This window comes from Phocoena sinus, chromosome 1 (assembly GCF_008692025.1).
Source record: "Phocoena sinus isolate mPhoSin1 chromosome 1, mPhoSin1.pri, whole genome shotgun sequence".
Lineage (NCBI taxonomy): Eukaryota > Metazoa > Chordata > Mammalia > Artiodactyla > Phocoenidae > Phocoena > Phocoena sinus.
Genome location: NC_045763.1, coordinates 4,673,268 through 4,684,838, shown reverse-complemented (window position 1 = coordinate 4,684,838; position 11,571 = coordinate 4,673,268). Strand labels below are relative to the sequence as shown.

Here is an 11,571-nt window from a genome sequence, read left to right as displayed (position 1 = left end):
GACTTTTCAGAGAGGAGGGGAAGGCTCCCGTTGTGGGGAGGGAGGATGGGTCGCGTCCTCCCCGCAGATGCCCCGCACCCGGGGGCAGGCTCTGCCCAGCGGGGGTCCAGGCTGAGGGGCGCAGGGGGCGGGGCACGGAGTCCCGCCCTCCGCAGGCGGGGCCGCCGCTCGGCTCCTCCCACCGCCCACCTGCCCCGCCCCGCCTCTAGCCGCAGAGGGTCCCGCGGCCGCGGCGCTCCGGCCTCTCCCCCGGCGCTCGGCCGGCGTCCGCCCCACGCCGCCGTTGCGCTCGCCCCCGGCCGGCCCGCGGCGCCCCCCGCACCGCCCGCGTTCCCGGCCTCCCGGCGCCTCTTCCATGGGTGAGTGCGGGGCCCCCGGCCGGGCCTCGCCATGCAGGCCGGCGGGCCTGGCCGCCTCCGCCCCGGCTCGGGGAGGGGCGCGGGCGAGGGGCATCGCGGGCAGGCCGGGGAGTTTGGGGCGGGGGAGGATCAATGGGAGGGCAGGGCCAGCTCCTTCCCCTCGGCAGGCGGGGGCTCAGCCTGCCGTCTCCTTCGGGGAAGGCCTGCTCGCGGTGGGAGGTAGACGCCGGTCTCGGAATCAGGGATGCGGGGGTCCAAACTGTGCCCCGTGTCGGGGCGCGCTTCATCACCCCTTCTCCTGGCCCTGCAAGCTGACCGGGGCGGGCAGCCTCTTTTCCCCCCTTCCTTGTCCCCTCCGCTGCTGCGCCCCAGGAGGAGAGGCAGCTAGCTTGGAGGAGACCAAATGCTGGGTCAAAGACGGACAGCGGGTGAGGGGGACCACCCCAGGATTTTGCGGGGGAGACCATCAATAGAGGCAGCGATGTGGAGGACAGGGGTAGGAAGGGATCTTGGGCCCCTGGCATCCCCCTTCCCCCCGTAGTCTTGCAGGGATCCCCCAGGAACCCTGGGGCCCCAAGGTCACTGAGCCACCCCCCTCCCCAGACTAGTGGTACAGAGAGAGGGAGCTGCTCATTTCCAAAGACGTTTTCTCCCCCTGGAATCTGGATACTTTCCCTGGGGAGCTGCTACAAGAAAAGGGCTCTGCTAACAGATTCCCGTGCAGATAAGTTGGCATTTAAAAGAGAAAGGGACACTGCCCTCCTTTGAAGGGTGCATTGAGGAGACAGCCCCACCCATCCTCTGGTCAGGAGGCTCCTGGGGCCCCGGGGAGCCTGGGTGCCCCAGCCTGGGGCGCACCCTCCCAGGGCCCCGCCCGACTAGTAACCCTCTTCTCTCCTTTGCAGAAGACCGGAGCCTGGCTGAAGAGAAGGGACTGTGCTGTCAGAACCCCGACTGCATGGACAAGGGGCGGGCGGCTAAGGTAGGGTGGCCGGAGGGCCTGGGAGCAGCTGGGGGCAGAGGGGACAGGGCTCTAACTGCACTCTCTGTCCAGGCCTGGAAATCCACAGGGCCCTGGCAGGGGTGCAGCTGGCCTGGCTACAGGGTCGTGTGGGTTCAGGGGTGGGCAGGGCCACAGGGTGGCTGGCTTAGGAGGCAGAGGGGCTGACCCCAGTTCAGAAACAGTGGAGCGGGGGGGGGGGGGGGGACTTCTGCAAGGGCAGCTGGAGCAGGGGTGCCCCAGAGCCCTTTCCTGCACTGCAGTCCTTACAGCCCTGAGGTGACAGGAGCTGCCGCTCTATGTCACAGATGAGGAAACTGAGAATCAGCAAGAAGGGACACCCCCCCTCCCGCCCTCCACCAAGGTTCCATTCCAGTGCCCAACGGGCACTCTTCCTGGGGCACCAGGCCACTCTTCAGGCCTGGGCATGGGTCAGGGACACTTTGGGACTTTGTGATAGTGACTATGGGCCTGGGGATGACAAAGGGAAGAAGGGACCAACTGGTCGTGGAGTGTCAGGACTTGGGAGCTACGAGTGGACAAAACAAGAGGGATAAGGATAGCAGTGATGGCGGGGCACTTCTGCCTGGTTTGTGCTGGGCTCTGTGCCTTCTGTGCTGTGGCAGCTCTGCTGGGAAGGTGTCGGTCATTGCCCTGTTTTCCAGATGAAGATACCAAGGTTCAGAGAGGTCCTGTGACTTGGAGGAGGCCCCACAGCTCAGGAGAGACCGAGCAAGGGTTTGAACCCAGGTTTGGCCCTTCCCAGCACGCATTTGAGTGACAATAGTTGTAACTGCCACAACTCACTGTGGGCACTGAGGACTCTGTCTCCTCCCTCTGGCCTTCTGACATCTGTCCTGTCATTATTCTCATTTATAGTTGAGAGGTAGCAGCCCACCTAAGAACACATCGCTAGGATGTGGTAGAGCTGAGATTGGAACCCAGAACCCAGATCTGTATGGTGCCAGAGCCCTGTTTCTAACCACTGTGTAGCTCAGCTCTGCCAGCTGCAGGAAATTAAAAATGCCACCCTGTTACCCCCCTCCATCCAGACACACGCGCTTACATTCTGCACAGGAAGACCACGGTTAGAAGGAACGTGGAGGACTGTTCCGCGGGCGGGGAGAGGAGGGGGAGGCTTCCAGTTGCCGTGGTCACCAGGCAAGGGGGTGGCTGTGATGTCAGATGCAATCTGCTGGCACGGATGGTGCCTGGCATCGGGGCTCTGGTGTTGGCTGGTTGCCTCTCCCCCATATGGGGGCTCCTGGCAACAAACTGGCCTCAGTTATCCTCAGTTACATCCTGCCAGGGGCCTGCGAAGCCTTGGGCCCTCTGCCTGACCCTCAGGGATGACAAAGGGGGCCAGGCCACACTGTTGCAGCCTCTCCTGTGGGCAGCTGCTCCTCCTGGGGCGGGCCCACAAGCTGCCGCAGGAAGGGCGAGGGGTGAGGCCTGTGCGATGAGAGCTGGTGTCAGAGCATGTGTGGGCCCTCTGCAGCTTCCAGGTCCCAGCCCTGGGCTGCCTGCAACTCAGCATGGCTGACATTGGCATCAGCAGCCAGAGGGTCACCCAGCCTGCAGGGGGAGAGCCCAAGTCCTATCACTGGTGGGACCCACCCTGGGACAAATGACACAGACTTGGGGGACAAGGATGCCTGAGCCATCAGAGGGAGAAGGGCTAGTCAGGGAGGACATCCCGGAGGAGGTGACCTCTGGTGGAAGTGAAAACGTGGATAGGCAGAGCAGAAGGCAAGGGCCCTCCAGGAAGGGGGGACTGCCACAGGCAGAAGTGCAGAGGCAGGAAAGAAGGGGTGGGAGGCAGGTCTTGCCAAGGGTATGAGCAGGCTGGAGCAGAGGGTGAGAGGAGGTGAATGACACCCAGGTTTGGTGAGAAGGAGGAGAGAAGAATATCCTATTGTTGTCTTCTATTTTCTGGCCACACCGTGTGGCACGTAGGATCTTAGTTCCCCGACCAGAGATCGAACCCGTGCCCCCTGCAGTGGAAGCGCGGTGTCCCAACCACTGGACCCCCAGGGAAGTTCCAGAATATCCTATTGTTAGTGATAATAATAACCAGCAGGCAGGTTGTTGGGCCCTCATGCTTGTCTCACTGAACCCTCGAGGGAACCTCAGAAGAAATGCATTATTATTATTCCCACGTGAAACATAAGGAAACTGAGGCTCAGAGAGATGGAAGAACTTGCCCACATCACACAGCATGACTGGCACAGCTCGGCCTGGAGTGAGACGGAGAGCATCGTTCTCCCTCTCCTCCCCAGCCATTCGAGGAACGGCTAGCAGGATGTGACTAGCTTTCTGAAGGAGATGACGTCATTTATTCATTGACCAAATCAGCTTTAAGCACCTGCTGTGCCAGGCCTGGTTCTAGGCCCTGGAGATCTCCAGGGAACAAAGGTTCTGCCCTCCTGGAGCTGCATCCCAGCCCCACTGGAAGGAGGAGGGAAGTGAGGACTTGGGTTTGTCAAACTGGCCCCCCAGGCTACCCTGAAGGGCCACCTTCCAACAGGGCTGGACCCTTCCACTTCCGGGACCACCCTTGAAGGTTTTTTTGTTTGTTTGTTCGTTTATTTATTTATATTTTTGGCTGCGTTGGGTCTTTGTTGCGTGCGCACGGGCTTTCTCTAGTTGAGGTGAGCAGGGGCTACTCCTCATTGCGGTGCGCAGGCTTCTTATTGCGGTGGCTTCTCTTGTTGCGGAACCTGGGCTCTAGGTGCGTGGGCTTCAGCAGTTGTGGCACGTGGGCTCAGTAGTTGTGGCTCGCGGGCTCTAGAACTCAGGCTCAGTAGTTGTGGCGCACGGGCTTAGTTGCTCCATGGCATGTAGGATCTTCCCGGACCAGGGCTCAAACCCGTGTCCCCTGCATTGGCAGGCGGATTCTTAACCACTGCACCACCAGGGAAGCCCTACCCTTGAGGTTTTATTTGAGCCTCTCCTGGGTGCTGGGGCTTTTGAGATAAATCAGCCACCTCACCCCTACCTCCTGTCCCTGGAGTTCACTCTAGAGGGATGGGGATAACCAGGATGGGCTTCCTGGAGGAGGCTGCTGGTGTCCAGAGAAATGAGGGGGTATTGAGCTGGAAGAAAGCTGAGTGAGCCAGGAGGCTTTCTGAGGATGTAAGGAGGGAGCAGGGCTGAGGAGGGGCTGGGGAAAGGGAGGCAAAGCTGAAGAGGGAACACCCTGATGTCCAGGTGAGGTGTCTGGATTACCTGCCTTGGGGATGACCGGAGGGAAGGTGTGTCCCTACCCTTCCCCAGGATGAAGATGTATAGAGTAGCCCACACCTGGGAGCTCCAGGGTCACAGCCCACCCCTTTCCCGCTGCATGACCCTGGGCAAGTCACTACACCTCTTTGAGCCTCAGTTTCCTCATCTGGAAACTGAGGCTTCTCAAACTGCAGCAAGGGTGAAAGAGGGCTTCCGTGCCAACTGCTTAGCACAGTGTGGCTTCCTGCAGGTGTTCAGGAGGGTGCTATCTGCAACCACGTGTCCATCTTCCTTGCAGGGGGAGAGAAACCCCTAGACTTCGTGCGTGTCCTCCTTCCCCTCCCTGAGATCTGAGACCTTGGGTTCCATCCCAGACCCCAGCCAACCCCACCCAGCCAGACAAATGCTTATTGCACGTCTGTCCGGTTCCCAGGGCAGGTGTCCTGTCGGGGAGACGGAGGAAGTGTTTGCTCCCTCTGTCCCAGGGTGCCGGGTGATGACACGGTGGGTGACCCCGCCCTGCTGCAAGTTAACCACGGGGCAGAGTCTGGGCTCCCTTGAGCTGGGCACTCTGATGAAAGTCTGTACAGGGCGCCTCGGGTCACAAGGGGACATGGAGGAGGGCTGACACTGGCCTAGGGGACCACATTTGAGGGGACAGAAGACTTGGGGGTGTTTATCCTGGAGATGGGACCCTAGGGCATCATCCTTAAATGTATTAGTTCTAGCAGCCGCCATTTACTCAGCACCTACTGTGTGCCAGGCCCTGCTTTAGTGCCTCACCACAGGGACCTCATCTAGTCCTCACCCGCACCCTGTGCAGTAGGGACCACCCCATCTCCATTTTAGAGACAAGGCACTGAGAAACAGGGAGGTGCGATGACTTGCCCAGGCAAGGCCAGAACTCAACCAGGTCTGTCTGTCCTCAGAGCCTACCATGTCTAAGGAACTGTCAGGAGGAAAGGGAGGTGAGTTTTTCTGCGTGGGTCCCAAGGGGCCTGGCAGGGAGGTGAGCTTTGGTTCAGTATAGGCAAGAGTTTCCAACGGCTGAAGCTGTTCCCTGATGTATATAGACAGTGAGTACCCCACCCCTAGAAGTATTTAAGCGGAGAGAGTGGAGATTCAAGTTGATGACTTCAGAGCTCTCTTCCAGCTTAACAGTGGGCTGTGAGGTGGCAGGGATGAGTCGGGAGGTTGGTGTGTGTGTCTAGGGGAGGGGTTGTCAGATGAAGACCAGTGGCCACAGGGCAGAGGAAGGGGTGGATCTGAGGTCCTTGTGGAGAAAGAATGGGCAGGATGTAGTGAATAATGGGATAGGGAGTGACCTATTCTCCTGGGCAATGCTTTGGGGGGTAAGAGGTGGGAGGCCAGCCAGGGTGCCCTTGAGAATGGCCAGATTCTGGGGATCTCTGGAGGTGGCTGGTCTGTGGAGATGCTAGTCAGCTGTAGACAGGGGGCAGTCCAGTGTGCAGCTGGAGAATGGGGCAGGACCAGAGGAGCAATGCAAGGGGAATTTGGGGGCGTTGGCTAAGTAATTTGGAGGGGAGAAGGTGAAGGCCTGGTGTGCCCAAGAGGCAGAGACAGAGGACCCACCTCATGCTACCTGGCGGACATGAGCTGCTCTGGTGTGGACCAGCCCCAGAAAGGTCAGTGCTGACAAGGAGGGTAGCTCCCATTAGGAGGGGGCTCCAGCAGCCTGGAGGCCCAGGCCTGGTGAGGGGCCTGACGGAGGTGGTCTAGAATTGGCAAAATGCAGGTAGGCCTTAACCCAGAGGCTCCCGCGGGGGTCCCAGTCCAACCACGCCCATCTGCTAGTAGGGAAGCGGGGAGGTGTGCCTGGGGCTGGGTGGCCTGCCTTCTCAGTGGGATCCCTGTGTCCCCGGACACTATCTCCACCTCCAGTCCAGAGGGCAGAGTTATTCTAAACTCAAGATGCTGGGAACCACCAAAGGGCGGAATGGCCCCCTTTTTCAGGACCTGCTAGGCGTGGGCCAGGAAAAAAGAGGGAGGCACGGAGCAAGGCGGGCCCGTTTCTCAGGCGCCGTGGAGGGCGCCGTTCAGAATCCAGCGGAAGCGAGCCTGGCTTGGGGCGATTCCCGGGACGGGCTGGGCCTGCGGGTCCCCCCCACCCCCGCCTGGACCCCGGGGGGCAGCGTCCCACCGCGGGCCCTAGGCGGGGGTGGGCGAGCTCGGGTCTCAAGCCCAGGTTAAAGACTACAGACTTTGAACTTTCCGCAGGTCTGTAAAGGGCAGCCCCCTCGGAAACAGTGACAAGCGCCTCCTCCCCTCTGTCCACAGCGCGGACCCTAGATTAGCTCCAAGCGCCGGCCGGCCCTCCTGCCACCCGCCTGGGCCGCCGGGTGGGGCGCCGGGCCCTTCCCGGGACTGCAGACCCTCCCCCGTCCCAGCCGGGCGCGCCGATGGTACGTCCCGGCCCGCCCAGGTGGTAGCGCCCGCGCCGGCCTACCGTAATTCCCCTACGCCCAGCGCCCCTAGCCGGCGCAGAGCGGACCGAGCCCGCCGGGCGGCTCCGGTCCCCCTCTGCCTGCGGGCCCGTCGGACTCTGGCAGCCTTGGCCCGAGCCCCAGCCACTGGGGAGGAGAACCTTGTCCCTAGGTGAGTCTCACGGGGAAGCTGGGGTCCGGACGGGGGTGGGTCCGGGCGCCAAGACTCTCCCTGAATGAATGGACAGAACCCTGGGTGGAGGGTCCCGCACAGTCCTAGGCCAGCAGGTGGGTGTCGATGGGCGCCACTGGCCCTGCCTCCGCTTACTTGAGGGTGGAATGGGCTCCAGCGCCCGCCTCCACAGTGACTCTAGGGTGCGGTCGGCTGGGAGACGTGGTCGTGAGGAGTCTGCAGGGCCCCAGCCCTGGTGTGAGGGCTGCTGGTGGGGCGAGGGCATCTGAAGGGGCTTTGGCGCGGCTTGGTTGGGTGGTTTCGGCGACCTTGCCCCATCTGGGCGTCCGAGTCGGTCCCAGGCGGAAAGCCCTCTCGAGGCCGGCAGGGGGCGCGAGAGTCTGCACCTCAGGCAGCCTGGGCCAAGCCTGGCCCCCGCTAGGGGGAAGGGCAGAGGGACAGGACCCATGAAGCCAGGAGAGGCCCTGGCCCACCTTGATGAAAGACTGAGCACTTGGAGGCCCAGGGGGCCCGGGGCCCCACAGATTCCTCCATTGCCTTCCCCAGGTTTGGGGGGCTCTAGGAGGATCTCACTATTTCTCTGCCCCTTTGCCAGAGTCCAGACACACAATGGGACCCAGCAGCCATCCCTAGATAGAAAATTCTAGAGAACTGGCCAGTGCCCTCTTCACACAGGTGGGGAAGGGCAGAGGGGTAGATGGGCCCCAGAAGCAGGTCTCCCGCAGCCCAGGCCTGTGCTTTCTGCCCCACTCCTTCCCAAGGAGCCTTTTGTGTGGCTCTGAAGAAAGAGGCGCCAGGAGAAGGGCACAGGCTGCCACGCCGGGGCCCTGGCTCCAGGATCTGGCACATCTGTGCAGGGACTGGGCAGGAGGTGAAGTTCATGAACCACAGCCTTTCCTTCTCCCCCTAGCACCGACCAGTCCCAGCTGTTCGGCTCCCTGGGGAGGAAGGGGCCTTGCTGGCTTCTGCAGCTGGTGCAGTAGGGCTGGCCTGCAGAGAGGTGCTCTACACCCCTGCCGTCTGCCCTGCATAGGGCAGGGCCTTAGGGCAGGCTCTGCATCCGGGTGGACCCCAGAACCCGAGGATGAGGGGTGAGGCCGAGGCCTAGGGGAAGGGAGGAGCCAGTTGGGCTGCTGGGAGCAGGAGAGCAGCCTGGCAGAGCTGGCTCCCCACTGGCCGACGTGCCCACGTGTGCGGCCTCCGCCCCTGGATTTCCAAGGTACCAGATGGGGCCCTGGGGCTGGTAGTCTCCCAGGGGAGCTTAGCTCGGATAGGGAGACCCTGGGCAGGGGTATCCCCCTGGCCAGGGAGCCCCAACTCCTGGTTCTAGGCCAGTCTTCTGTGGACAGAGCACAGAACTGGCTCCAGACCTTGGCCCAGACCTGTGACCTCTCCTAGACAAGGAGCTCCCTCTCCCACTGCAGACCAGGCTGGGGCCCCAGCCCACTGTGGGGGAGGGGATGCCCACAGGCCTCTGCTTTTCTGGGGCTGGGGAGGTGGTGCTGGGCGGGAGTGGGAGGGGGGCTCCTGCCTTGGCGACTCCATTATTCATCAGCCCCAGCATCTGGTTTCTGGGTATCAGTTTCAACAAGCCAGTCCTGACTCATGAGCCTGGAGCTGCGGCTGGGCTGGGGAGGGGCCCCCTCCCCAGGGAGTCAGGGGCCGGGACCTTTTGGGCCTGCGCATGGGCCATTTCAGCTCTCTTGTGTAGAGAGGAGGTGGGGACCTCAGAGACTGCTGAGGCCTCCTCCCTCCCCTGGTGCAAGGGCCTGGGGTGCCTTTCCTCCCCTGCTCTGCAGGTTCCTTGACCCTGCACTCTTGGCTCTGGGGCAACAGGGCCCTGGCTTTCTAAGGAGCAGCCCCAGCCCTGGATGGAGGACCCAAGCAGGAGCATGATTCAGGGTGGCCAGAACCTGGTCACTCAGGTGACCTCTGGTGACCTGTCCTGGCCGAGCCCTGATGGTCTCCACTTGATGCAACCTGGTTACCCCAGGCCAGTGGGCTTGGGGATCTGCCCTGTCCCCAAGGGGGTGGACCTCAAGGCCCTGCTGCCCAAACCACCACTTGGCTGGCCTTCATGTCCCCATGCCTTCCCTGTGCCTGAGGCACATGGGTAGTGGTTCAGTGGGCATCTGCTGTTAGTACAAGTCACTTTACCTTTCCGAACCTCAGTTTCTTTGTCTGTTGAATGGGGGTAGTACCAGTGTTTCCTCCTTATGGTCTTTTAGAAGAGTGAACAGGACTTGGCACAGGCCTGGGCACTTGGGACTGCTCAGTGGCTGGCCACGGGGGGCAGCAGTAGGGGCAGGGGGCATGTGCAACTCCTCCAAGCTTTGAGGTGGAAACGGACCTGCCTGGGGCCAGCAAGCCAAGGTCATGGATGCTAGGAGGAAGGAGAGAACCTGTGGACAGGCAGTGGGGAAAGCTTTGTTGACTGTTGGCCACAGAAAGGGACATCCTGGCCAAGACCTTTCAGGCCCCGGTGGCCTTCTCTGGCACGAAGCCCCTTCCTCCGCTTTCATTCATCCATTTATCATCTAGTCTGCACGGAGCACCTACGGTGGCCAGGACTATTCTAAGTGCCGAGGATGAAGCATGGGCCAGACAGCCAAGACTCCTGGCCACTGGAGAGGATAGTCTAGCAGGGAAAAGTGATAATCAAGAAGCGAACAAAGAAATAAAATAATTTCAGGTAGCAATAGCTGCTTCGGAGGAAATAATTCAATGTAAGGGGTTTGAGAGTTCCAGGGTAAGGGGCTATTTATTTTGAGAGAAGGGTGAAGGCCTCCTTGGGAGGTAGCAGTTAAGGTGGGGCCCAGTGCCAGCTGTTGGAAGATCAGGGGCACATTGTGTCCCAGACAGAGAATGCAGAGGTGCAGGCTCTGAGCTTGGTGGGTTGTAGGGATGAAGGAATCCAGCACGGCGGACCACCCTGTGGAACTGGCCAGACGGCACGGTAGGAGCCAGGCCACGGTTGGGATTTTATTTTAAGCAAGATGGGAAGCCACAGGAGGGTTTGTGGGGGAGTGAAATGATCAGGCTTTAGTTTACAAGAGATCTGCCAGTGGTGTGGACAGGGGGATGGCTCAGGATTTGGGAGCAGAGGGGGTCCTGGAAAGCTCCTGGCCCGAATAAATTGCTGCTCTCTCACCCTCTTTCCACCCAGAACCAGATTGAGGGGGAGCTGACTAGGGGATGGGGGGGGGCTGATGACAGCATGTCCCCCTCCCCCATGGGTCCTGGGGAGTTCCCCAGGGAGGCCATTCCAGAACCTCAGAGTCAAAAGTCTGGGTGTCAGTCCTGCCTGTGGACTTTTCCCTCACTTTATCCGCCACGCGATGAATGAAGATAACAGTGCCCGCCTCCGCCTCCCGGGAATGAGTGTAAAAGCGCTTTGACAACCTACAGTGGGGACCCCGGCACCCCAATCCTGGTCGGCGTCCTCGCCAGTCTCCGATGAGCGCCCCCTGGCGGTAGGGCACCCGGAAGCCCCCGCGCGGCCCCTGGGCCGGAGGGACCAGCCCGCAGCAGCAGGGAGGGGCCTCACAGAAAGCTGAGTTGGGCTGCGGGGTTTTCCGCGACACCCCCGTCTCACTGTGCTCCTGGAGGCTCCCCAAGGACTACCCTCTCCACCCCGCGCGCCTGCCTTCCGCCCGCCGCCTCCACCTGTGGTCACTGGCGCCCCTCTGCTCCTCTGCCAGCACCACTGGCCTGGGCAGTGGGAGCGGGGGTCCCCCGGGCTCAGGCTCTGAGCCGGGGATCGCTTGGATTGTGGGCGGGCACTAAGAGGACCCTCAGGAGGGCCTCTGAGCGCCGGCTGTGGCTGAGGCGGGGAAGTCAGTGGTCAGAGCAGAGACAGATGTCCTCGGGGCTGGACAGGGAGCGGGGGTCTGAGGACCCGGAGAGGGATGTGTCCCTGGTCCGGTCCCCCCTTTTCTGCCGCCAGCATTAAGGGAGCTCCCTCAGGGGAGGGGGAAGAGGTCCCCCGGGCTGAGGCTCTGGGGCGGGGGTCCCCAGGGCTGGGGGGAAGGGACCGAGATGCCCTTTCGGCCGGGAGGGATCTCCTGTGCCCCAGCCGTTTGCGTTGGGGTCGGGATGGAGGTCTGAGCAGAGTGGGGCGCCCGCGGGACAGGGCGGGGGCCGGGATTCCGCAGTCAAGGCGAGGGCGTTTGTCGCCGGCGGGCCCCCTGCCCCCAGCATCCAAGGAGTTCCCCTGGAGGAAGGAGGAGGTCCGGGAGGGACCCTCTGAGCCCGGGACCTTTGGGCCGGGGGTCAGAGCCGGGCTGCGGGCGGGAGGGTGGGTGTTCCCCGCCCCCGGGGTCCCGGCGCGCTCAGCGGGCGGGCGCGGCC

The 11,571-nt window shown here is 62.0% G+C and overlaps 1 protein-coding gene across 4 annotated transcripts in view; it reads left to right on the top strand.

The window, feature by feature from the left end:
* Window positions 1–205: 205 nt before the first annotated feature.
* The window catches only part of PLEKHG5 (pleckstrin homology and RhoGEF domain containing G5), a 28,804-nt gene continuing 17,438 nt past the window's right edge, over window positions 206–11,571 (top strand). For 2 of the 4 annotated variants that reach the window (XM_032649248.1, XM_032649295.1), the window contains exons 1-2: window positions 206–359; window positions 1,265–1,341. In XM_032649248.1, the coding sequence (XP_032505139.1) occupies window positions 356–359; window positions 1,265–1,341 (81 nt within the window). In that variant the 5' untranslated portion in view covers window positions 206–355. Of the gene's footprint in view, window positions 360–1,264; window positions 1,342–2,024; window positions 2,110–5,842; window positions 6,231–6,822; window positions 7,201–11,571 lie in introns of those variants that run through there. The other 2 variants (XM_032649276.1, XM_032649285.1) reach the window with 2 other exon arrangements.